At 46.3% G+C, this 24,997-nt stretch overlaps 2 protein-coding genes across 9 annotated transcripts; one reads left to right on the forward strand and one right to left on the reverse strand.

Moving 5' to 3' along the window:
- Positions 1-56: 56 nt before the first annotated feature.
- TERF2 (telomeric repeat binding factor 2) lies at positions 57-7,887 on the reverse strand. Of its 5 annotated transcripts, XR_014886027.1 has the most exons (12): positions 7,658-7,886; positions 7,479-7,574; positions 7,169-7,299; positions 6,795-6,881; positions 6,119-6,265; positions 4,900-5,723; positions 4,278-4,658; positions 2,717-2,802; positions 1,921-1,973; positions 1,550-1,641; positions 1,327-1,384; positions 903-974 (listed from the first exon to the last, which is right to left on the reverse strand). XR_014886027.1 is itself a non-coding variant. In XM_085234564.1 (11 exons), the coding sequence occupies exons 1-11, from the start codon at positions 7,839-7,841 to the stop codon at positions 952-954; spliced, it is 2,070 nt and encodes a 689-aa protein (XP_085090690.1). In that variant the 5' UTR covers positions 7,842-7,887; the 3' UTR covers positions 812-951. The 5 variants fall into 5 exon arrangements, 4 of the variants coding, with proteins under 4 accessions (XP_085090692.1, XP_010716458.1, XP_085090690.1 ...); XM_085234564.1 differs by lacking the exon at positions 1,550-1,641 and having other exon boundaries at positions 812-974; positions 7,658-7,887; XM_085234566.1 differs by lacking the exons at positions 1,327-1,384; positions 1,550-1,641 and having other exon boundaries at positions 57-974; positions 4,278-4,502.
- Positions 7,888-12,422: 4,535 nt separating this feature from the next.
- CYB5B (cytochrome b5 type B) lies at positions 12,423-24,345 on the forward strand. 4 transcript variants are annotated; one of them, XR_014886098.1, is made up of 6 exons: positions 12,423-12,711; positions 19,275-19,403; positions 19,949-19,975; positions 20,557-20,753; positions 22,441-22,472; positions 23,373-24,345. XR_014886098.1 is itself a non-coding variant. In XM_085234853.1 (6 exons), the coding sequence occupies exons 1-5, from the start codon at positions 12,556-12,558 to the stop codon at positions 23,461-23,463; spliced, it is 435 nt and encodes a 144-aa protein (XP_085090979.1). In that variant the 5' UTR covers positions 12,428-12,555; the 3' UTR covers positions 23,464-23,502; positions 23,802-24,345. The 4 variants fall into 4 exon arrangements, 3 of the variants coding, with proteins under 3 accessions (XP_085090979.1, XP_085090978.1, XP_085090977.1); XM_085234853.1 differs by lacking the exon at positions 20,557-20,753 and having other exon boundaries at positions 12,428-12,711; positions 23,373-23,502; positions 23,802-24,345; XM_085234852.1 differs by lacking the exon at positions 20,557-20,753 and having other exon boundaries at positions 12,429-12,711; positions 23,373-23,502; positions 23,806-24,345.
- Positions 24,346-24,997: the final 652 nt, after the last annotated feature.

Here is a 24,997-nt window from a genome sequence, read left to right on the forward strand (position 1 = left end):
GGGCTCCAAACTGCCTCCCTGCTATCAGGGAGGTACAAATTCACATATTGCAACTCTTTAAACTCATCAGCAAAGAACTTTATTTTATAGAAGACACCATTTGAAGGCAAGAAACAGTACCCTCAGAGTTCACATGCTTGCAGAGATTGCATACGGGATGCTGTTACCAGGAAGGAGACAATAAGTCACAATCAACATCATTAAGCACTAGATTGTTTAACATGGGACCAATTTTTACTTTAAAAAAAAAAAAAAAAAAAAAGTTGCTTAAGTCTCAGAAGGGAGGGAGAGACCCACCTGCAGGCTAGAAAAATATTTCTGGGAGAAAAACTGCCTTACCTAAAGCTCCTCCCAGAAACCGTGGAACTGTGTTGCCTCTCCAAGGGAGAGAGTACAAATAGATGAAACAAAACTCGAATAGTTTAGACAAGTTTAAACATAAAAACAGCCACTGACAGTTACCCAGATATCGTCAAATGGCAGAACAGAAGACATCTCAGCAGCCCATCAGGTTGGCTGCAGTTGTCAGGTAGGAAGAAGTAGTCCCAATCCAGGCCATTTCCCAGCACATGTATTCAAACTGCAGCTTCTGCCAACTGCAGAAGACATAAACCTTGCAGCTACAACTCGAGACACAAGGCTCCTTAGAAACCACATCTGACAAGAATCACCTGCTGCAGCAGCCTCTGGTGACAATGCAGAGGGGCTTACCACACACAGCCGGGAAGCGCCCTGCAGCTTTGCTGCTAGTATTGCTATGGTCAACCTCTAAAGAACAAGAACACTGTAATACTAAGGATCCCATGGCCCCAACTTTAGACGATGCCCAGCTTCTTCATGGTCCGATAGCGATCCTTGATCTGCACTGATGTGCGGTTCTGGAAGGGGTATTTCTCAGAAATGGTCTTCCACCTCCCTTCTCCATACTTCCTCACGCCGTCTTTGATCCACTCACTTTCCTGCACTGTCCATTTCTAAAAAAAAAAAAAAAAAAAAGCAGGTAAGCAGCATTTTGTGAGTTTAAAGTAGAGTTTCATAAGGGAGTAATACAGCACAGCTCTCAGCAGAACATCTCCTTCCTAATTAGTTTTCCTTTATCATCTGTGCCAGGAACATGGAGGAAAGGCAGAACTGTTCTGTCAAAAGCACACAAACATCCAAAAAAATCACTTCATTGTAGATGAGCTCTCATAACTGAGATAAGAATGATGCCAAGCTCTAGCACAAACTCCAGTGGCTCTGCTTCCAAAATACAACACTAATCACAGAAGAGGAATTGTCCATTGATGCGGCAGCAAGCAGAGATACAGAGTGCTCAGTGCTTACCTCCCACACAGCTGCACAGAAGCAGTGTTAAAATTGCAAGGTCAAGTCTGCTGAATTTCTGCATGGGAGGCAAATAAAACAGAATTGCAGAAAGCAATCACAAGCACAAAAGCACTGCTTTGTGTACAGCTGCACAAGAGCTAGCAGCCATTCACCTACAAGTAAGGCTGACAGTTACTTGGAGCTGTTGGAAGGTAACAGCTGCCTCGTGGACACCCCTCACCTGAACAAGATGCTGAACTCCTCCAGTGCTCACAAACCTGCTTCTGTATGCTGTGCACCAGGGAAGAGCAGCTTTACTCAAATACCCAATGCCTGATATGCAGGAGACACAGAACCACAACCAAATATCAAATCTGTTTTTAAAGGACAAACTCACACCAGTTCTGTAAACACAAAGACCCAGACAACTAACCATGCCTAATGCTGCAAGGTCTCTGCAAGAATCACTCTCCAGCCCAGCCTGTGTGCACGGTAGCAGCTCAGCCTGCTGCAGGGGACTGCACCAACATTTCCAATCATTTTATAACTTGCTTTTCTCTACAGATATCTTCTGATTTCAAACCTTACAGAAAGACTGCAGTAACTCGTTACCTGTTTCTTGGAACCATAGACTGTAGAGTTGTTGCTGCTTGTTTCAGTTAATGCTGAAAAGCAAAACAAGGAAATCACATTGAGTAACAATACAATGTCAGGACAGACATTCCTAAGAGATGCCCTTTGGTTTAACTGCTGAGCTCTGCAGTTGCTTACAATGAGAAAATCCCATGGCACACAATAAAACTACATTAATTTATCCCTCTCTTTTCTGCAGTGTCTCTCTTTTAAACTCTGACTACTTTCTGGAAAGCTTCCCAGTAAGGTTGGCTTATTGGCTTTGTTTTAAACTAGTCAATATATCAAGAACAGGAGCATACACCCAGAATGGGGCTATACTCTGCGCTGGGGCTGGAATGGGGCATTCTGGACCCTCATCCACTCCTTTTAACTAGCAGTGCCAGCCAAGCCACGCATGCAGCCGCAGAGGTAGCTAGACCAGAAAATTCATCTGCCTTAAAAGGTAAACTCAACCTTTATTTCATGACTACAAAGCAGGAAAAGGGAAGGAGATGTATTTTCAATATTTGCATCCTTTAAGTTGAGCACAATTAGTCTGGAAGTTGAATAGGAGGTCTTGATACATATTTCAGGCTAAGAACAAAACCCAAATATCTCAAATAACTCAGCATTAGACAGCTGACCACTTTTTTTTTTTGGTCTTTTTTTTTTTTTTTTTTTTTTTGGAGACCAGAAATCATCTCAGACACCAAAGGTAGCAAGGCATCTACAAATAAGACACAAAACCAGGATTATCATCAGTTAACACCTGTGACAGCAGATCTGTATTTACCTGCATCTGCAAAGAGCTCATCTTCATCACTCCAGCTGTCTTTTCTTTCTTCACAATATGAACTATTCCACTTTGGTTTAGAGGACCTGAAAGCAGGTAAGCATTTACTTCAGCTAATGGCTAGTAAGATTTTGGTGGAGGAGGGCAGAGCCAGCTAGAGCACAGCAGGCAAGTAATGCAGAAAAATGTATCACAAAGCAATGTGTAAACAAGCCCCCCTGCACTCCCCCCAAAGTGGGGTTAAGTCCTTAAGAGCCCCTGCTGGAAGCTGCCAGCTCTGTCTCACTCAACTACAAGTGGCATGTTGTATTTTGTATTTTGCAAAGCCCAACAACCTCATATTAACAGCACCAGTAAACCAACAAGCACTGAGCTTTGCAGGCCACCACATACAGCACGAATTCAACAACAGCTCAGGGCAGGAAGCCTGTAGTATTTCCAAGCATCGCTCAGAAGTTTCCACTGTTAACACTGAGGGCAGCTAAAGTAGAAGAGCCTTTGTGAGAAAACATGCCTCAGTGCTGTTACCTGCTCCCGTGATTCAAGCACAAACAAGTGAAATTAAGTTAGGCACTTTAGGAATACTTCCTGAAGTTCATGCATGGCTATCACATCCAATATAGCTGGATGGAAATAAAGTCTCAGTGTCATCTCTGGTCATTAAGCTTAGCCCTGGGCAAGGCACTCGAGAGATTTCACCACTGCTCACATTAATGCACACTGCATCACAGCACGACGCTTGAGGCCACTCTGGTGTTTCAGAGCAAGACAACATGTCTCCAAAGAAGCTACATAAAGATCTGTACTGTCTACCTTCAAAAACCAAACCTTAGGTTCTTAGCAATCTTCAGCCAGGAAACCATGAGAAACTGTGATTTATTTCTCCTCCTGAACACAAAGTTCTCCTCAAACAATCTTTCCAGTTTCACTCCTGGAAGTCCAAAGTATTACTGCTGTCTGCTGAGCATTTCTGCTAACTAAAGAACAGCAACTGAAGCAGAAGCTGTCACACCCTTGCTACAGCTTGCAGAAGGAGATACTCTTAAGACTTAACTTAGGAGCCTCATACCAGTATTAATCTCAGACTTTTTCTGGTGAGCATACTGTGTTGTTTTCTGTAGGAAATACGAAAATTAAAAATCTAACATCCCTCTACGTCCTTCACAGCAGTAATTTTAGTTATAAGGTAAGCCGTAGCAAATTCCAGGAACAGTCAGAAAGCTGCAGCTAAGAGCTTCTTAGCCAGATGCGTTTCAGAAAAAAAAAGTTTGAGATTCTACTTCTCAAAGGGTAAAAGGTTACCCCCACCATGAGACGGTCAGAAATACCTATCAATATTAATGGCACTGGCTGACTGACTGCTGCTGGATCACTGCCACCTCTAGTAACCAAACAGCAAGTTATAACAACAGTTTACTACACATGCTAGTGGAGAAGGCAGGCCAATATACTCGTACTGAATTAAAGAAAGGTTTCTTGTCGTTCACACTGGTAAAGTTATTCAACGTGAAAATACTGGCTGCAGGTTTGATCATAGCACAAGACAGGCTTCATACTCAACCTTTCAGCAGATACAGGCTGGTCAGACAATTCCTGAACAGGTCTATAGGCAGAAGATACAACTCGTTCCTGGGAAGAGTCTGGGCTTTCACTTGACTTGCTGCACTGGCTGCCTTGGTCCATGACCATTTTGCTTATGGTAAACAAGCGTTTGCTCTTATGGGGTATTTCAGGAGAGTCTATGGTCTCAGAACCTTGTTTCTTCTCTTCTTTCCGTCTCTTGGTTCTGTGGGATACAGAAGGAGACATTTGCTGGGGGGAAGGTAAGTCTGTTTCATCCAGTTTGTTGAAGAGTGCATCTGAATCCGGGGAGTTGGACAGCATCTTGAAAGCTTCTCTCAGAACAGAAATTCCATACGTGGTTACAGTTCTAAGGGGCCTCCTACAAAATAAACAAAACTAAGCAGCTTGTAAGTATTTCACCTAAATGATTCCACTTCACTGATATCAGTCTTTTCCCCATGCCTTGCCCCTCACCAATTCACTAAGACTCTACGGTGCAAATAAAAGCTACTAAAGAAGTCAATCCCAACCCTTCCGCCCACCCTCCTTAAGGACACTGCCAAGGCCACCTAGCACAGTCAAATTTTATCTACAACACAGGGCCAGATTTCTCCGCCCACCTTTCCAAATCCCTGGAGGACACTCCTGCATGCACTGGAGCTGCGGCTGCTGGTTGTTCAGACACTTCCATAGGTACTGAAAAAGCTTTCGAGCTCTTAGCAGCTGCTATTCTAGGCTGAGGAACCGTTGGGTAACTAGCATTTTTCACAGGGTCAGAAGCTCCTGCTGTGTCCTTTGCCCTTTCAGCAGGGCTGGGTGCTCTCACCACATCTCTGGCTGTTTCTGGGTGCTCTGGAGCTTTTACAAGGTCCTTTCTCCTTCCGGCAGGGCTGGGTGCTCTCACTGTGCCCACACACTCTGGAGCTCCTGACAGGTTCTTTGCAGTTTCAGCAGGGCTGGGAGCTCTCACATTTCTTGCTGTGTCCGCATGCTCCAGAGCACCCACTGGGTCCTTTGTACTCTCAGCAGGGCTGGGTGCTCTCACCACATCTCTGGCTGTTTCTGCACACTTTGGAGCTCCTAGCAGGTCCTCTGTCATTTCAGGGGGACTTGGAGCTCCCACTACATCTCTTGCAGTTTCTGCACATCTTGGAGCTCCTAGTGAATCCTCTGTACTTTCGGCATGGCGGGGAGCTCTCACCACATCTTTCCCTGTCTCTACATGCTCTGGAGCTCCAGTTGGGTCCTTTGCCATTTCAGGGGGGCTTGGAGCTCTCACCGCATCTCTTGCAGTTTCTGCACGCCTCAGAGTTCCCACTGAGTGCTTTACCCTTCTTAAGGGCTCGTAAGCTTCTTCCTGGTCCTCTGTCCTACTTGGAGACTCAGGAACCACTGATGAACGCTTTGGCTCTTCAGCACGTTCTGAATTCAGACTCTTCATCATCTTTGATAGGAAAAAAAAGCACGTAACCATTAAAATGGTAATTCACTGCAATACCATTCAACTTTATGCTCTAAGGGCATTTTTAGCTGCTACCTGCAGTTCACTGAGCACTACGTACAGAGCTCATGCCTACCAATTAAAGCCTGTTACAGTTGAAAAGCATCTCCAACTGCTTAAACATTTTAGAAACAGATCTGAAGTATTTCAGATTTAATCCACTATTAATTACTTGAACTCTGCAAGAATTTTGCATGTACAAGCCAAATTACTGTATTGAATTGTCTCATGGAAAGGTGAGCATTCTCCCCAAGATTCCATTTCATGCCCCGTCCTACTGCACGCGAGGGCAGAAGCCAGCACAGGGCTGGAAGCAGGTGAACAGGGCAGACACACACCGTTACCAGCAGTGGCTCTGAGGTATCCACGTAGGCCTTCAGGAACTGAAACATATACTGCTGGAAGTTCACGTATGAGAAGTCTCTGATTATTGGATGAGCACGGTTCTTCTCCCGGATGATAGTCTGCAACTCAGTCCTCTTTTTCTGAAGGAGGCAAAAATGCTCTGAATAGTTATTGGGCCTATAGGTGACAACCTGAGGAAGTGGGTCTGGGTGCCTTTCCTACTGGATGCTTTGTAAGCCCAACTAATTTACACTGACCGAAGTTGAGGAAAAAGTTGGGAGAATAGGAGATCTAACTGGTTTCAGCAACTGTTTGCTTCCAGTGCCCCAGGCAGTACACTGCATACAAACAGGAGTGGGGTCTCTTCCAACCCTCCTTGCCAGCTCCTGCTCTAGCATGTAAGCTTGAGTTTGTCCTGAGGCAAAAAATGAATGAGGGAACACATGTCACTCTGAAGTGACAACCAGCCTGGAGAACACTCACTGCTAAGGATTCATCTTTCAAGAGCTCATTTCATTTTACCACCTCTACTTTTTCTTCCTTCTCAGACCTACCCAAGGTTCTTGCCTCACAGTAAAACTTATGGCTGTGGTCGAAGTCACAAATGCCCCACAATAACCCACGAGCTGTCACAGCCCTCATCCATCTTTCATTCAGGTGCCAGCTCACCTGGTTTCCAGTATCCTTCTCCATATGTCTCTTCAATACTGCCAAAGCTTTACTGAACTCTTTGTTTTTTATGCAGACAATAACAGCCTATGAGAGAAAAAAAGACCAATTGATCTGTCGATACTGTGTTAACTCTACTTCCAATTAGAAAGCACGTGCAATAATCACCATGGCACATAGGTAACCCCTGGCTCTCAGAGCAAGCTAGCATTCAGTTCTGCAGTAAGCAGTAAGAGGCACACACACTGAAGATATGCATTTGCAGCCAACACACTGCTAATTATGATAGTTCTCATGTTACACAACTACTGCTGCTCACAGAAAACAACACGAACACAAAACACAAGCAGTGTATTTATTAGAAAAGGTCTTACAGCTTCCTTCAGTACTTTGTGGATGAATTCTATCTTCTTTTCAGGCACACTGAATTCTTTTGCAATCAGCTGCAGGATTCCAATTGCTGACTCAAGAGGAGTGAGCTCTGTCTCTTTATCAAAGGTGCAATCTACAAAAATTCACAGCCCACGGTTTCAGAAACAGAAGCGTTCTGTTTGATCACAAATTCTAGAACTACCGATAAGAAAAAAGGGCAGGGCACCTCAAGCAGGCCAAGTCCCTCCAGGACGGCCATAAACCCACAGAGGCAGCACCCGACCTCGGGTAACCGACCCCTCCAGAACCCACCTAGATTCTCGCCTTCCTCGATCCGCGACAGGAACTGCATGACGCGCAGCATCTGGGCCACCGCCGGCTCCCGCTCCAAGGGCCGCACGAGCAGCGCTGCGGGACAAGATAGGTGGGTTACGGAGGTGGGTTACGGAGGGCCCGGTGCCCCCAGCCCCGCCCCGCCCGCCGCCCCGCACCCTGCATCACATCGCGGAGCTGCCGGAAGTCGCGGTTCCGCCCGGCGCGGTACGCCGCCACGGCCTGGTGGAAGTAGAACTGCAGCACCCAGCGGTTCACCGCCTGCTCGCGGTCGTCGCTCCGCGTCGACGCCTTCTCCTTCTCCTGCTCCTCCATTGCGGCCCTCGACCGCTTCGCCGCCATCCCGCCAGGAAGTGACGCGCGGCGCAGACGGAAGTGAGGACAACACCACGACAACGCTATCCCCCCCACCCGCCCCCATCGGCGCCGCAACTTTTATCGCGAGAAGGGATCCTGCCATCACCGCCGTGCCCCGCGCCAGCCCCGCCGCGCTGCTGCCCCCTGGCGGTCCGGAGGTGCGCTCGGGCCCAAAGGCGCCCTTCTGTACGGCCAGGAGACTTTTATCGACTCCTCGTGCCCCAGCTACTCGCGAGCCCCTGGATCTTCTCTGTTACAGGAGAGGTCATAGAATCATAGAATTAGATGAGTTAGAAAGGACCTCTAAAGGCCATTGCGCTCAACTCCCTGCAATGAACAGGGACACCCATAGTTCGATCTGGTTCTCATAGCCCCTCCATTCTGACTTTGAATGGATCCCTCCCTCGTCCTGCCAGCCACATTGCTTTTCATGCAGCCCAGGATACGGTTGTCTTTCTGGGCTGAGGACACAGTGCTGCATCGTGTCCAGCTGCCATCCATCAGTGCACCAAATTCTTTTTGGCAGACTGTGCTCTATCCTTTCACCCCGCCAGCTTGTACTGATAGCAGGGCACTTGGCTTGAACCTCATGAGGTTTTCCTGGGCCTACTGCTCAAGCCTGTCTAGTTCTCTGTGGATGGCATATCCCAGCACCACGGGCAACGCTCCCTGCCACAGGGAATCCCACAGGTGATCCAGTGAGCGAGCAGCACAAGCACCCTGCCGGTCCCAGCCTTGGTGCTGCAAGCTGGCCCTGGGGCCGTGGGGCTCTGCAGCCACACCGTGCCTCATCTCAGAGGCTGCTTCACCTCAGATGGAAAAGCACGTGGAAATTCCTCTCACGTGAGGTTATCCAGGATACTCCCTGCCCTCCACCCCTGGCCAGAGGAGAAGGAAACGCACATGAGAAAAATCCGTGTGTCAAGTGGAAAACAGTAAAACTGGGAGGGGATTTTATTGGCAAACAAAGGGAGATAAAAATAATCGTGTGAGGCCCAGCGGCAGCGGCTCGCCCCGGGCAGCACGGGTCAGAGGGAGCTGTGCAAGGGAACGGTGTCACGCGACCAGCACGGTGAGCAGGCTGCAGTAGGAAGGCTGCAGAGGGAGATAGGGACGGCTGCTTCCTGGGCTGAGACGAGTTGACAGAGCAACGCACTTTGATTAGGATACTCATTTCATTAGGATTTCATGAGCAACGTGATTGAGCTCTTTCTGTGTCACAGCACGTAAGGACATGGGACAAGGCCAGGACTCCTGAACCTCACCTCTCTCCCTGATCTAAGGATTTTGAGCAATTGCATTTACTTCTGCTATGAGACAGAAAAGAGTCCTTGGAGCCCTCTCTCCCATGAAACAATGAAAGCGTTCTCCTGGAGCCACATGGGCAGAGCCATGCAGGGGCTGTCTGCCCCCTCCAGCCCTGTGGAATTCAAGGAAAGCAGCAGAGCTATGGCTCACCAGGCCAAGCCTTTTGACTCCCCTGCTTTCAGCAGTGCCCACCCCTGTGGTACCCACCAGCATCTCCCTGCCATTCCACCAGGGCCTCAGCACAGCTCGGTAGCTCCCTCCCTATCCTGAAACCTCAAGCTGATCCAGCTTAGGGCCGATGGATGGGATTTTTGCAGCCTCTGACAGCAGCAGCTGAAGGAGCCGTAGCACAGTCACGCTGACAGGTGTCAGCAATCACTGTGGCACAGAGTTGAGAGGGTGCTAATCCCTGCAGCTCTGCTGCTAGCAGGGCATGTGGCAGGGGCTGCAGTCCTGGCATCTCAAATAAGTCTTTTCTCCCACAAGGTCTCCTGGCCTGCCTGTGCCAACTATGGGCTAGCAGCATGCAGCACTGGAAAATGATTCTATATTTGTGATTTCCAGAGTAGCCACAGCACTACAAACCATTGTTATGCTCTCTCAATCTTCTGTGACGAATGAAGAGGAAGCAGGGATTATGGAAGTGAGATCAGGAATGCTGCGAGCCTTTCTGTCCACTTTCACCGAATCCTTTCCCAGTGTCACCATCAATTCCCTTTCAGGAAAAGGTTTGGTGTTTTGTGTGCCAAAAGAAACACTGGGCAGGAAGACACAAATTACAGTCATGCTTGTGCTTTTTAGTCTTAACTAGCTGATTTATGGATTTTGATGAAGCGATTACAGATGAAAGAAAACATTCCAGGGAACGAGATCTACATGTTGCTGAGGTCTCGTGTCTGTCCTTCTGTTCGATTTATAGTGGAAAACAAAATAGGAAAATTACTGGGGGCATTCTGGTCACGGCACAGTCCTTTCTCTCCTGTGCATTTGTGCACCCACTGTGTGCTTGGTGTTGCACCAAGCAGATGACAGCATCTGCCCCAAAGGCCAAATCTACTGCAGATTTCTGACTTCTGTTGGATAATGATCATGGGGAACAGTAATTGAATCCTGTTGCTCTTCAAATAAATACAGAAGTCGTTTGTCAACACAATTGGAATTTGTATTGCTAATGTGCCTTGAAAGCCTTGTCCTGGACCAGGATTCCACTGTACTGCATACAAACGCAGAAAAGATACTATGCCACATAGTCTTGGAAAGATAGTGGATAGGTACAGAAAAATAGTAACTAAACTGTTGTCAGAATAGAAACAGGAAATGCTGAGGAGCATAATGAGATTGTCTTGAAGAATATATAGAGAAACCCTCCAAGCATGCAAGATACAAAGATGAAAGTACAAAGGCATTTATTTGAAAATTTATCACATTACAGAAAATGATGCTGTAAACCAACTAGAGACAAAAGGCAAATGCTTCCAAATAAAATTAAGACGGGCAGCAATGTGATCTAGGGAAAGGGACATTTTTTGATGCAATCCACATGTAGTGGAAATTCTTAGTCCTGGCCTGAAACAGTGATTGAACACCTGGTGGGCAGGCAGGGACAACCCAGGGAGCTCAGGTGCAAGCAATGCACCTGAGTGACAGGAATGGGTGGAGTCAGGATCCATCCCTTCCCAGATCTCATTTAAGGGTTGGCAGGAGGAAATGAGGGTTTCTTGCTGGAAATCTCCTGCCTACTAGAGGCCTTCTAAAGGTAAGCAGTTTTCCTTCCTTTGTTTCTGTCTCTTTAGTTGTTGTATTTAAGCTTGTTCTTGTTTTTTGTGGTATGGGATTATGCTACTCTGCTATTGTTGCTATTCTTTCCATCATGTTATCGTATTATGGTATTACACTCTGGATGGGCCCAGCAGATAAATGCAGAGATAGGTAGCCTGGCTAAAGTGAGGGTAGAACAACCTCTACAACAGCATTCCATGTGAAATGGGGCAGGGCTGCACTTGCCAAGGCTAGACAGAAGGATGTTGTGGCAACAATGATACAAGGTAAAATCCTAAAATGAGTATATACGACATAACCTGATGAGGGCAAGGAGAACTTCCCCCTTAAAAATGTTCCTCAGATAGGAAACTGAAAGACTGTATGTCATGTTGGTACCTCCATGCCAGAGAGGATGCTTAGATTACAGGCAAAATCAGAAATGCATCCTTAAGGACTGAAAAGAGCTACACAAGAAAGGATTGAAAGAGGAAAAATAAGCTCAATGTATAAGCTACTTCGAAACATGGCTATTGATTAGGTAATTGTGAAGAAGTTTCAGAGCAGGTAAAGATGTCAATGCATACAAAATCTGGTTGAATAAATGTATAACTTGCTGAATAGAGAATATATCTGACTTGTCAGTTATGGGTGAAGGATCTGTGTTACTCTGAAAGTAGATGGAGAGGATGCTGTGAGATCTGTCCCCTCCAGACTCTGACAGAGCTAGAGAAAGAGGCTAAGGATTTCAAGAACAGTGAGACTTCATAGCTGAAAAAAAAAAAAGCAGCTATCAAAGATGAAAGCATTAAGAAACAGGGAAGTATACAAGCTTTATGGTCATCTAAGTATGTGTCTATAAAGTAACAGAGTTTAATGTAGAGGCTGTCCTTACAAGCGCCTGCAATTCAGTAAAGCAACAGAGCAAAGGCAGAGCTGGTGTGTGCAGCCCTGTGCTCTGAGCGATGCTGTGCCCTCCTGTGTGGCGGAGGCACATGGTGCCCTGTGGTACCTCATCTGAATGGAGCCCCAGCTGCAGGTGTGCAGAGTACTGCATAGACCTTTAACCTTTAGCCAGTGTCAGTGATGGTATCAGCACTTCTTTCCACACAGGGCATTTCTGCTGCCTCAGCAGTTGCCTTAGAACAAACAGACCACAGCTGTGAGTTCACGTGTGAAAAGCAGTGACTTCGCAAACTGCCCGTCTGTCCCTAGCCCTGCCTGGGAGGGAGCGGGCCTTTAGGAATGGGTAACAAGGCAGCGCTCCGGGAATGTTACAGCACTGGCTCGTTGTTAAGATGCACGAGATTAAGGTTTGCTTTATTTACAAAAGGAGCAGCCGTTCTGCTCGAGGTAGGCGGCGGGGTCAGGCCGCGCGAAGTGAGCCGCTGCGCCTTCCCGCCCTTCCGCTCCGGCCGCTCGCCATTGGCCCTCGCCCGGCGCGGCGCTCGCCCATTGGTTGCGGGAGTCGCCCCACGGCCGGGGCCACTCGCTCCTCATTGGCCGGCGCGCTCGACCCAGCGCGGCAGCGGGCCGTTAGCGTCGGAGCAGGAGGGGGGCGGCTCCTCCCGACATCGCTACGGCGGCCGCCGCGGTCCTGACCGCGCGTTCCGCGAAGCTGCCGGCGGCCAGCATGGAGACCGGGAAGCGGACGGAGGCCGGGGGCTGCGCGGAGGAGGCGGCCGGGCCCGTGTTCACGTTGGAGGAGGTGGGGAAGCGGAACTCCAACCGCGAAGCCTGGCTGGTCATCCATGGGCGCGTTTACGATGTCACTCGCTTCCTGGAGGAGGTGAGGCGGGGCGGGGTCCGGCGGGCCGGGCCGGGGGAAGGGCCAGGCCGGGGGTGCGGGGTCCCGAGACCGGCCCGGAGAAGGCGAGGAGAAGGAGGAAGGAGAGGAGGCCCGGGCCTGCCGGGAGCCCCGCGCTGTAACAGACGCGCCGCGGCCTGCGGTCGGAGCCCAGCGGTGCGGCACCGGGCCGGCGTGCGCCTCCTCGGCCCTGAGAAAGCGGCTCGGAAGGGCCGCAGTGCGTTGTGACATCTCCAGTTCCCTGGTTGCAGGGACAAAAATTGCGTCTAGGACTCGATGCCTTCAACTATTGCTTCTAAGAAAGTTGAAAGCTGTGTCCTTGCTGTTTGGAGCTAAAACAGAGCGCAATGAAATGCTAACAAAATTTCTGAAGGGTTTTTGTCTCATCTGAAAGTAATGCCAAGCCCTCTGTAGTATCCGTAGGGTAACAGTGAGAGCTGGTTTGAGCTGGCTGTAGGAGAGCACTGCATTATGAATCTTCAAGTTCCTGCTTGCTGGTTTTGCTTGTGTAAATTAAACTTCTGTTTTCCCCCAGGCATGTATGATTAAAGCATGTCTGCTATGTACTCATCGCATCACATGTAGCGACAAACTCCTTTGGTGAGGTGTAAGAGGTTTTCCTCTTAGGAGGAGGCTGATAATGTGGCAGCTGGAGGCAGTGGCTTTCTGTGTAGCTTTCCAGTGTTTATAGACAGGATATAAGGTTGCATATGATTTATCTTGTTCTTAGGATCCAGCATCATAATGCTTCATTCTGAATCTTGTTTGTGCTTTGAGTCTTCCTCCCAACACTTTAAGAGAGCCTCTAAGGTATGTCAGTGTACATATGAGGAATTTCAGTGTCTCTTACCATGGTGGTTTGAGATGGCCTTTGCTATAGTTAGATTTTTCACTGCTTGCAGCTTTTAAACCAAAAATTACTGTTTTTCTTTTCAGGGCCGTAAATGAGTCCTAGCTTCTAGCTCCTTTGCTCAGCTCTTCCTGCTGTCAATACTCAAGCAGTGTTTTCAGGTGTCTTTGTCAAGTGCAGGATCTGAAAAGCAGCCTGATGAGCAACTGTTGTTCTTGGGCATTTGATATGTGTGGGAGCTCCAGGCACCCAGTCGATAGGAAGCTAGAAGAAAAGATATGTAGGACAGTGGGATGGTGACTTGTGGAAGTGTGGCTGCAGGGTGCTGGGCACGGCAGAGGCACAGCAAGTCATCAGCTGACACTTAGCTGCTTGTAGTACAGGAGAGCCCACAGCTCTATCTCAGATGCAGGACTGGTTGTACACCTAGCTGTGTATGTCCACAAAAGTATACCTGCTGTACTGTAAAGAGCAGTCAGGGTGGGAAAGGAAGACAATCCTACTAAGCGTGGCTCTAGCTCAGGAAGCCACTGAACAGTGGAGCTATGAGCAGAATAAAGGTCTGTGAGTCTGTGAGCAGTTTGGGCAGCTGACTGCCTCCTTTACACATGGTCCCCCCCATGTGTGTGTTCCCTGATATTAGGCCAACCTGTCATCTGGCACTGTCATGTTCCTGAGAGCAGAGCACAATACTGGGCTCAGCAGCTCTGCTAATCAAATGAAGTGGACGGGGTGGCAGGGCAGATTTTGAACATTTGTTATTATGTGGGTTTCTGACAGCATTCATGTTTGCCTGCCTCTACACACTTAGTACAAGGAGCAGGGGGCATCGCGGAAGCTGGCTGGAGCCTGTTTCAAAACAAACAGTGTTTCCTCACACAACAGGGAGCAGACCATTCTCACCAAAGAACATTAAGGATGCAATAAGCTTAGACAGCTTCAGGGGAAGATGGGACAAAAATGTGGAAAAGCAATTCACTATTTGTTTCTAAATAACAAAGCACCTGGGGCTTAGGAAGAGCCGAAACCAGCTGGAAGCTGGGGAGGTACTTGCAGGAAGTCCTGTCTTACGTTCGACTCAGTGTACGGTTGTTGCTTATTGCTTTCAGAATTAAGAGATAGGAAAAAAAAAATAAATCTTGGAAGATTTTTTTTCAGAATCTCAATTTCCAAGGTATTTTCCTGCAGACCCGTGGTGTGTATAACACTGCAGCATGGGTGCTGTGCAGTGGTCACAGTCTTCATCTTAGCTCTTTCTGCTAAGATGGCATCTGGATTCTGCTCTCTGGAGTGCCTTCACTATGTATAAATGAGGCCAGAAAATTCCTTCGTTTTACCCCAGCAATTTGGGTGGAGTGCCTTAAGTGTTTCCTACAGAAGAAATTTTTGTGTTGCCCTTCCCAAGCCCTTTCTCCCATTTGTTTTTCTGTCATAAAAATTTATTGATTAGGGAAGGAAGAAGAGTAAGGCTAGTCTTGTAAGCGTATTAGCGTGGCTAGCAAATGCTCTCTGCTATCTAAAGCTTGTAAATATAAATCACAGCCTAATTTATTGGTAAAAATACACTTTGTGTCTGTTATCCCACTATAATCAGTTCAGTGACAGGAGAACAATGTGTAGCTGATCTAAACCAGGAATGTTTGTCTTGTTTAAAGGTTACAGTTGTCTGATAAACCGTTCTGCTTTAAAGCTCCAAGTTGTTGTAACTGCACTATCAGAGTTTCAGTGGGTAATATTTTCCCTTGATCTTGTGTAGTCACTGAAGCAGTGTCTAATTGTTGCCTTTTCTGGCCTTTGGCCATAGATTATTTGAACAAGATTTCTGAGTTCTGCTGGAGCGCTGCCTCGGAGCAATTTGTTATCTCTAAGAAGCCTCCTTGCTAGATCGTTGATGAATATTGCTTCATGATTTCTGCAGCCTAGGTGCAGCAGGTCAGCTGTTAAGTAGCCAACTCAAAATCTGTGTGCTAGTAGTAGGAAAACAATATTGAGTATCTTTGTTTTTCTGCACATAATTCCTGCATACTCAGGAAACCAAAACTGTGAGGGAGAAGGAGGAATGTCAGAGATCTGTTTTTCCTTATGCTGACTTGTTCTAGGGCTATGGAGACTGACTTAGGGAAACCTGCTTCATGTCTTACAACAAGTTGTGAAGGGTGTGTGGCTGACAAACACCATTTGTGTAGGTGTTTTTCTGGCCTACACGGTGCTGACACATTGCTGTGGCACAGAAATACTCTTTCCTTTCATGGCATATTTCTCTAATAATGGTGGCTGGAAATTAAAGCTGTTGCATCTCTCCTCAATGTGATAATTTTGTCTTATCTGATTCAGCAACCTAATTAACCATGGAGTTTGGTGTTGCTTCTGAACTCACTGGTAGTTTGGCGTGAGTCTGTAAGGATGGCTGCCACACGTGGAGAGACAGCTCCAGGTTCTCACCTTCTGCATCGACTTCGTGTTGCCTTCTCTGAATCCTTTGCCGTGTGCTGTCAGCAGTGCAGTGAGTTCTGACTGCTGCTGCTACATGTCCCTTCGAAAGGCTTCGCAGAGAGAGCATCTCCTTGGCTTTCACCAGTGAAACCTTGTTGGCTGAACACAGAACATGAGAAATATGTGAGCTGCTCCTAAATACTAATTAGAGGGAGAGTCATCTTATTTTACCTGCTGCCTTAGAGCATCAGTGTGTATTTAAGTTTGGATTGCATATGGGGTTACTCAGTGTCCTGCTGCTATTCTCTGCTTTGTGGGAACCAGTCTTGGATTCAGAGAACTTGATTCAAAGGTCACGTGGAAGTGATTCATTTAAGATTATCTGCTGTAGCTCCAAGTATTATGCATACTCTGCAAATCCTGGGTTTTATTCCAGCTTATCCTCCTGACTGTGACAAGGGCAGCCACCTATCCCTGTGCCGTGGGGCTATGGAGTGCCTTGTGCTCGTGGTGGCTGCTGCTTTTGTTCCCAGACAGCAGGGTTCCCTCTGTAAAGCTGTTTTCTCTGCTGGGTAGCACTGGGTCTGTCCTTCCAGAGCCAGTGCCTCAAGACTATTACTGCTGCTGTCATCAGGTACTTAATGCATTATGTATGTGAGAGACTCCAGAGACAGGGAGGTCCTGGTTACATTATTGTTGCTAAGGAAGAATTTGGAGGCTGGCACTTGGGCCCATCTCTTATTCTCGTCGGCTTTTCTCTGTTCATTTTCACAAGGAGGAAAACTTTATTTTGGCCATTGTTTCTTCTGAAAGTACATTTTATTTTCAGAGTTTGCCACACTTCTCAAAGTTTGTGTTTTTCTGCAGGAGCTGTAGCTTTGGGAAGTTTTGTGGCAGAGTAGATGACTTGTATAAATAGTCTGGTTTTATATGTGCTTGGGTATGACAAGGTAAGAGCTGTCTGGCTGCAGTTGTGGGTGTCTAGACTAGAGAGTTCTGTCAGAAATAAGATATGCCAAAAATTCTTGATTTTTTTTTTCCTTTGGCTTGGTGATAATAATGGACAGATGTGCATGAGCAAATAATTGTTGGAGATTTAGTAAGTGCATAGGAAGGCTTCAGAACCAAACATGTAAAGAGGAGTAACCTTTGCCATTCTTCTCTCTTGCACTGGTTCCCACCAAAAGCAGGCAGCCATTCCATGTTCTGTCTGCTCATCTAGGATGGATGACCAGAAAAGAAGGGTAATATTTAAAATCTCAGTTCTGAAATGCAATTTCTATCAAGATATTGCAAAAGGGTTCTTGTAGAAATCTTAATAGTTGGCCCTTCATCTCCTCATTTCTTTGCAAATGCATCTTTACAAGAGTGTTCTGTAAACTGGACAACTGCACACATCGTGCAGAACAAGATGCAGCATCCCACCACTACAGCCATGTCTGACAGCGTGAGCTAAGGAGTGCTGTGGTGACCTGAAGTGGTCCTGCTCAGCCTCTGCTCCTGGTGACTCTCATGCACCCAGGTCTGTAGAGAGTTCATTCACAACGACCAGCAGACAGCCATCTCCTTTTTTTGGTGGGCTGGTTTTCTGCTATGGCAGCCCCTGACCTGGCTGCCTTTGAGATCAGGTGAGCCTTGGTGCAGGAGCAGTGGGACATGTGGCTGGGCTCAAAGGGGAGCAGCAGAGCGGAGCCTTGCTTGGTTTTACAGCTGAGGAGAGCTAATACCCGACTGCTGCCCAGCTGCCTCCCAGGCCTGCAGACTTTGCCCTTCGTGGCTGCTGAGAGAGCTCTGTGTTGATTGTGTTACATACCTGGCCAATAAAGGGATTTATTCAGAATAAAGAGCTCTGATATGGGGATTGGAGAGTTGGCTGCAGCAACTCCCTGGAGTAAACAACCGTACTGTTTTTGTGTCCACACGGAGTATGTTTGGTATGAGGCGGGATAGCCAAGTGAGAATATTTAGGCTTTTGGGAGAAAAACCAAACAAGCTGAAGAAAGAAGGGCAATAACAACTGTTCTGTGTCTGTGGGAAGGAAAAGGTATTACAGAGGAAAAACGGGTCTTTTAGTCCTTTGATGTGAAATTTACTGTAAATTCTTCGGTTCCAGGCTTCTAGTTGTTAGAGGAATTTCTAGCAGCACTGAGCGAGTCTCATCTTCTCACGCAGCCATTTAGTGCCCGTTGCCTAGCGCTCTGCAAAGCTGGGTTAGTCCTCGTGTGTGGACTCAGCAGTCTGATCACTTTATTGGTTTAACTGGATTAGCTGGTAGTTTAAACAGAAGTATTTCTTCCCATACACACACTGTAAATAGATTGTACACTGCTGGCCTTGTAGTTACTGCTTTCTGTTGCCAATCTGTTCCTGGAATTCTGGTACTGACAGTGTTAGGAGGGCCCAACCCATCAAGGAACATAGCACTGCACTAGGGATTTTTCAGTCTGTGCTGCCTGGTCTCGTCTGGGACCGTCTGCCACCGCCAGCAATGCCAGTGTTGTTGGGGGTGTCCTGTGCATACGGTGCTTCTGTTGTTGCAGCTCCTGAATTTCTGAAATCAGTTATGTGATGTCAAATGGTAGATTTTTTTTTAAATACTTTTTTCTCCACCAGGTACTGAGTAGCTGTATGCTGGATCAAGTTCAGTACTGGTGCAGCTATGCTAGAGCTGCAGCTTCTTATGTCACTGCAGTTTCCCTTTGTTCTTCTCCACTCTTCATTGTACAGCTACACGCAGAGGCTGTTGTTTTTTTTGTCAGATCTGAAGAAGTAGAACATCATTTCCTCCACTGATGCCTGTGAATGCAGCATTGTCTTGTGCTTCACTGAGAGCTGAGTTGTCTCTGGAAAGTTCTTAAGAAAAAATAACGCTGCAGAGGCTCCTCTGCACTGGTTTGTGCAGTGAGGCCAATGAAAAGGTACATGAGGATATGCTTTCTTCTGTATTATTTTCTTGCCTAAATCAGTTGCAGAATTGCAGAAGAGTTGGTTTTGCTGTAGGGGGCTAAGCTGTGCTTCTCTGTGTAAGTTGGAGATTTGCCTCTTTGAAAAGATTTTTTTTTGTGCAAGGTATTTCCCAGGCTGTGCAGCATGCATTGTTCTTTGTGACTTCCTGAAGGAGAGGCTGGATGACTGAATCTTTGGTAGATACTACTGATGTTGGTTTCATTCATAAGGAATGAAAAGGGCCAGAAAGGCTGCTGAGACTCTGGATACCTCTTTTGCACTCAACCTTCTGCTCACCTTAAGTCTTCTCTTCCAGCATCCAGGTGGAGAAGAGGTTTTGCTTGAACAAGCTGGAAGAGATGCTACGGAGAGCTTTGAAGATGTCGGTCATTCCACAGATGCCAGGGAGATGCTCAAGCAGTACTACATAGGGGAGCTCCACCCGGTAAGGACCAGCCCTCTTTCAAACACAGGGTAGATGCTGTAGCAGTGTGCCTTTCCTTTATGTAACCCAGTAAATGTACACCAAGATGAGTCTTGTACAATAAGTACTTAAGTTTTTATACAGTGTCACCCAGGATTTCTGCTGAGGAAAGAGGATCGCTGCTGAAAATAAAACCAAATTAGTTTTCTTTTCCTACTGTTCAGAACAGGTTTCTCCCTTCAATTAAATTGGTGGCACTTAAAGGAGCTAACCGTATCAGTTGCTCCTTAGCTGATAGTACTATAACTTCCTTGTGCCTGTAGTTTAGAATTCAGGAGGATGAGAGATGAGGGGCGTGACACAAACGCCAGCTCCCTGCCTACGACAAAGACGGTGCCTTTGGGTGCTGTAGTTACGTCTGCTTTGAAAACTGGAGTCCAGGCAATTGCTGGTGTGATGTGGACTGTGTACAGAGCAATTCCCTCATCATGACTGTAATGACTGCAGGTTTCTCTTGAAGTCACTACTTATCGCTTTTTTCTTCTTTTTTTTTCTGCCTATGACAGGATGACCGTAAAAAGGGAGGTTCCAAGGTAAGCTATTGGTGTTTTACTGTTCCGTTTTATTTAATGGTGAGGGAACTATATTATGCTTACAAAATGAACCAAGAAGTCACCACACACCTTTTATTTTGCTCTCTTTTTGTCTTTTTCCTCTCTGTGGAGTTTGTGGCTTTATGCTTACAAACTACAGAAATGAATAAATCTTCTAAGCAAATGATTCCTTTCTTTTTGTTCAGAAGCTCAGCAAGCACTTCAGTGTGAAAATGGAAGTGGTTTTTTTGTGTGTGTGTGCCTTCTCTCCTCTGACATCAGCAATGCTATTTCTACACCTTGAGCCACAGACTATATTTTCGCAGTACTGGCTGTGTCCTGATGACTGAACTGTTAGTGTTGTTACATTCAAGCCAGGAGACAGGCACAGCCACCGTGGGATTGGCTGCAAAACAAGAATTCTCTGTTAACTGCCCTAGAAATCATAGGTGTTGGTTAAAAAGTAGGTACTCCTGGATTAGAATGGGATACAGTGTTGCAAAAATGCCTTCAAAACGGATAGAGAGAGGGAAATGGTAATAAATAGAATACCATCTGAAAGGTAAACATCTGTCTTGCAGCTGCCCCTCTTCTTGCTTGGCTTGAAAGCTTGGATCAGGCACAGCTCTGTTTTCAACAGCGCTTTCATTAGATGTTGTTGGAAGCAGGGCCACTTGCAGAGTACCGGGAATCGATAATATCAACAGAGAGCAGCAACTGAAGCCCCTGGGAGAACTTGGTTATTACAGTCAGCCATAGAAAGAGTAATTCAGGCCAGGTAAAGCCTACTCTTAGTTATAAAGCGAGGCTGCGTGATTATGCGTTCACCTTAATGTTGTATTGTTTGGTTCAACTCTGTTTCATTAACAGAATGATGTGCTTAAAATGTGCATAGAAATTAATCTGAGCAATGCTGCTGGATATGAGTTAAATATTTTTGCAGACATTTTTCTATTCTAAACAAAGTTCAGTGGGTCTTTCTCTAGTGTGCAACATCTGTTTTAAAAGTGGACCCAAGTATAATTTGAACAGATGGAAGTAATGTGGATCCTACCTATTTATTTTTTACCAGGAAAAAAATAGTGACTGCATACTCTTATGACTCAGGTCAGAGGCAACTCCCCACAGTTAAATGTTAACGTTTAGTGTCCACTGATGGGGTGTTGTGGCAAAAAAGAAAGCACTATGATTCTCAAGAAGTGGAGGTAATAGTGTATAGAATGGACAAGTAAGGTGACTTTTGGCTGGTAGATACAGGAGAACAGCAACACCACTGAGAAAGAGGTTGTAGAACTGATAAAGTAATTTTCAGCTGACTGGAAAAAGTACTTAATTCTCAGATTTTTTTTTTTGAAAATAGTTTGAAAATTTGGAGACCGGTTGTATGCGAAGGAAGATACGAAGAGAACTTTGCAGTTGTATGTGTCAGTGGCCAGGCATTAAGATAGCAGATAGGGATGCAGACAGAGGTTTGGAAAAGGGATCATGGTGAGATGATTATCTGTATCAGCATGAGCTGGCAATGTGCACTTGCAGTCCAAAAGGCCAACCACATCCTGGGTTGCATCAAGAGAAGTGTGACCAGCAGGTTGAGGGAGGTGATTCTGCCCCTCTACTCAGCTCTTATGAGACCCTGCCTGGAGCACTGCATCCAGTTCTGGAGCCCCCAACACAAAGACATGGAGCTGTTGGAGCAGGTCCAGAGGAGGGCCATGAAGATGACCAGAGGGCTGGAGCAGCTCCCCTAGGAGGACAGGCTGAGAGAGCTGGGGCTCTTCAGCCTGGAAAAGAAAAGGCTCTGACAAGACCTTATAGTGGCCTTCCAGTACCTGAAGGGGCCTATAGGAAACCTGGGGGGAACTTTTTATCAGGGCAGGTAGTGACAGGATGAGGGGAAATGGTTTTAAACTGGAAGAAGGTAGATTTAGACTAGATATTGGGAAGAAATTCTTGACTGTGAGAGTGCTGAGACACTGGAACAGGTCGCTCAGTGAGGTTGTGTATGCTCTGTCTTGGAAGCATTCAAGGCCAGGCTGGATGGGGCTGTGAGCAACCTGGTCTAGAGGGAGGTGTCCCTGCCTGTAGCAGGGGGACTTGGAATTAGATGATCCTAAAGGTCCCTTCCAACCCAAACCATTCTATGTATTTATGATCATTGGTTACCCTCTGTGTCACAAAAAATGAACAGAGTGGTTTCAAGGCATTTTTTTTTTTTTTTGAGAGTTCCAGTATAAAATTGAGAGCTGGGTGGGAAGGCTTAGACTAATATAGACTAATAGAATGTGAAGGTGAGGAGGAGGGCAAACATCCCCAGAAGCATCTACACTTCTGAGAGAGAGAATGTTTAGAAAAGGAAGAGGAGGGTTATTTTTCCTCTGCATTTGCAATTGCATGTCCAGTCTTGCAGTCTTATTAGCATGACTTAGGGTATTTTTTTCCTGCTAACTCCTCCTTCCTTCTTTCAGGATCAAAATAGGACATCCTCAGGACAAGCAAGGTACAGTATCTTCTACAGAGTAAGAAATTGGGAGAATGGGACTCTCCTTTTGTAGAACTGCAGATTAGCTCTAGCAGGCAGGAAAAAAATCAATGGGATGTTACTGTACTGTCCTTCCAACAAGCAGATAACCCAAAATAAGCTGCCAAACTGCATCACACTGGGTTAGCTGTGCACCTCTCTTGCTGGAGATGGAGGTGCAGCCAATGGCGAGACATCTCACACTGAGCAGAGCAGGCACCCTGGGATTTTTTTAGCTTGAATTCTCTGTCTGTGAGTTCACATTGCACAAGTGTGGTTGCACTCCTCTTGTGGATACTCACAGCAGTGTGCATTTTTTTTTTTTGAAGGATCCTTGTGGCAGCTAGTGCAATGTAGTTGAGAATTCAGGAGTGCTTGCAACCAGAACACAAACTCAGTCTTTTCTATTTGGATTTTTTTTTTAAGGAGGCTGCTGAAGGTGAGCCAGTGCCTGTGGTCTCAGGTTTATGAGTAAGGATGATTTATTGTGGGGTAGCTGTAGTAATTTCCATCCTTGAGTCAACTCAGCTGTTTGTATAGCACAAATTGACAGTCTGGCTTATTTAAGAAAAAAAAAACAACAAAAAAATCAAATTGGTTTCTGTATTGCCAGGCTGGAATGTTCAGCAACCCAGCTGCTGTTTTATAAGCAACCGCGCCATCCCTGCAGTCACAGGGGCCTCTCACAGGGGCAGGGGAGCCCTGAGCATGGGACAGCTAGAGCTGTTCTGTCCTGTGTAGTTGGTCTGTGAGCTGGTGGGAGATGGGTGAAAACAGACGTAGCAAGTAGTGAATGTACTGAATGTGTTATTAACTTAATACTTTCTTCTTTTCTTGTCTGTGTTTGGGTGTTTGTTTTTTGTTTTTTCCTCCCCATAGCTTCTGGTCAACATGGCTAATCCCCATCTTTGGAGCACTAGTCATAGGTTTAATGTATCGCTATTACATATTGGATGGGAGATCATCTTGAACTGACCTTGATAGGACCTCAGAAAGCCTGATAAAGCAGGTATGAGAGAGTGCATGCACGCAACACATGGAATTCCAGTTCCCTTCACCTTTGATGTTTTGCTTTTAGCTTTGTTGAGTGATGTTCATATCCATGGGACCAAGGTCATATCAAATTGTCTTAATTCTGCCACCCAGGGATCTGTCATACTTGAGTTTTGCTGTGGCAGAGCAAGTGAAGCATCCTGTTACTGTTACATCTGTGTGTGGTCTCCCTGGTGCGTGCGTGTTTGCGCTCTCTCTCTTGCTCACTGAAGTAAAACACAGATAACCTTTTCCTTTCAATGCCTTTCTGTTAAGCCAGACAACGTGAAACAGCTGCTAGTGAGCCTGTGGATTTGCCTCAGTACTTCACACAGCATTGTCAGAAATAAACTACAAATTATCTACAATCCTGTCCAGAAGAGATTTTGAGAGGTTCAGTTCCACAGCAACTTTCTCAGTGCATGCAAGCAGCACTAATTGGAGCAGCAGGAAGTTGTTAGCTTTGCTACCTCTTTCTGTGTCTGTTTTTAACGGTTCAACAAATATAAATATTTTAAAAGTGATCCTGTTGATTTTGTAATATTTCTACTTGTCCTTTTAACATGTATATTCTGTGAAACAATGTATGCCTTGGATCCTTGTTTGTTGGGGTGCTTTTGTGCTGTGTGTGGCAATGCCAGAAATGGGAACTGATGTGGCTTCTTGAGATGGAGGTTTTTCTTTCTCCCTGGGATTTTGATCCAACACATGTATTGGAAACAAAACTCATTCTTAATGCCTGTGGATCTGTACCAGATTGGGGCGCAACCCATGAATAATCCTGCCTCTCCTTCCTAAATAAAAAGGGAAAAGAAATCCATCTGGGATTTGTGCATAATGTTTTTATCCTGGAATAAGTATGGGAGGATACTTTGCCTTGTAGCCAGCCTCCAGCAGCACAGAGGCGAGTGTGCCTCATGCAACATGAGGCATGAAGCTTTCCAGCTGGAGAGGTGGTTTCAGGATCTGTTATCAGGAAGGAATTTGTGTTCCAGGGTCTTACATCCTTTAACGGTTTGACACTTGTTTCTAATCCAAATGTTGCAGCAGAGCAATTCACCTTTCTGAGTTGCAGCAAAAGAGAAGTCATATAATGTTCTGTTTATGAAAACCTCCTGTAGGTTGTGTTATTTTCCTTTTCCATGAAATCACTGTGCTCCTCAGAAGTTTGTTTAGAAGTCTCTTACACTTAGAATTACAGTCCACCTCTTTAAAAATGAAGGCCAAGGAACTGCATAGCTATTAGGAATGCAGCACACTGCTGGGGCTCCCTCTGCTCCTCTAGTGGGCTTGGTCTGGTTGCTCCCAGCAGCAGCAGGTCATGTTCCTCAAATGTTGTTTTAGCAGAGCTGCAGCAAAAGCCCCCCAGGAGGTTTTTTTTTCCCTCTTCAGGATGTTATTCCATTGATTGCTCTGTCTTATACAGGGAATTATTTGGCATACCTTGTGTGCAGCACAGGGAAGCCTAAAGC

Source organism: Meleagris gallopavo, chromosome 13 (genome assembly GCF_905368555.1).
Source record: "Meleagris gallopavo chromosome 13, MGAL_WU_HG_1.1, whole genome shotgun sequence".
In the NCBI taxonomy this organism is placed as follows: Eukaryota; Metazoa; Chordata; class Aves; order Galliformes; family Phasianidae; genus Meleagris; species Meleagris gallopavo.

Excerpts from the sequence above, each read along its gene's own strand:
- CYB5B (XM_085234853.1), top strand. The coding sequence starts at position 12,556 with ATGGAGACCGGGAAGCGGACGGAGGCCGGGGGCTGCGCGGAGGAGGCG. Across the intron at positions 12,712-19,274 it reads TCACTCGCTTCCTGGAGGAG|CATCCAGGTGGAGAAGAGGT; the intron begins GTGAGGCGGGGC and ends CTTCTCTTCCAG. Across the intron at positions 22,473-23,372 it reads ACATCCTCAGGACAAGCAAG|CTTCTGGTCAACATGGCTAA; the intron begins GTACAGTATCTT and ends TCCTCCCCATAG.
- TERF2 (XM_010718156.4), bottom strand. The coding sequence starts at position 7,841 with ATGGCGGCGAAGCGGTCGAGGGCCGCAATGGAGGAGCAGGAGAAGGAG. Across the intron at positions 7,575-7,657 it reads GCTCCGCGATGTGATGCAGG|CGCTGCTCGTGCGGCCCTTG; the intron begins GTGCGGGGCGGC and ends CTTGTCCCGCAG. Across the intron at positions 1,974-2,716 it reads TGAGCTCTTTGCAGATGCAG|CATTAACTGAAACAAGCAGC; the intron begins GTAAATACAGAT and ends TTTGCTTTTCAG.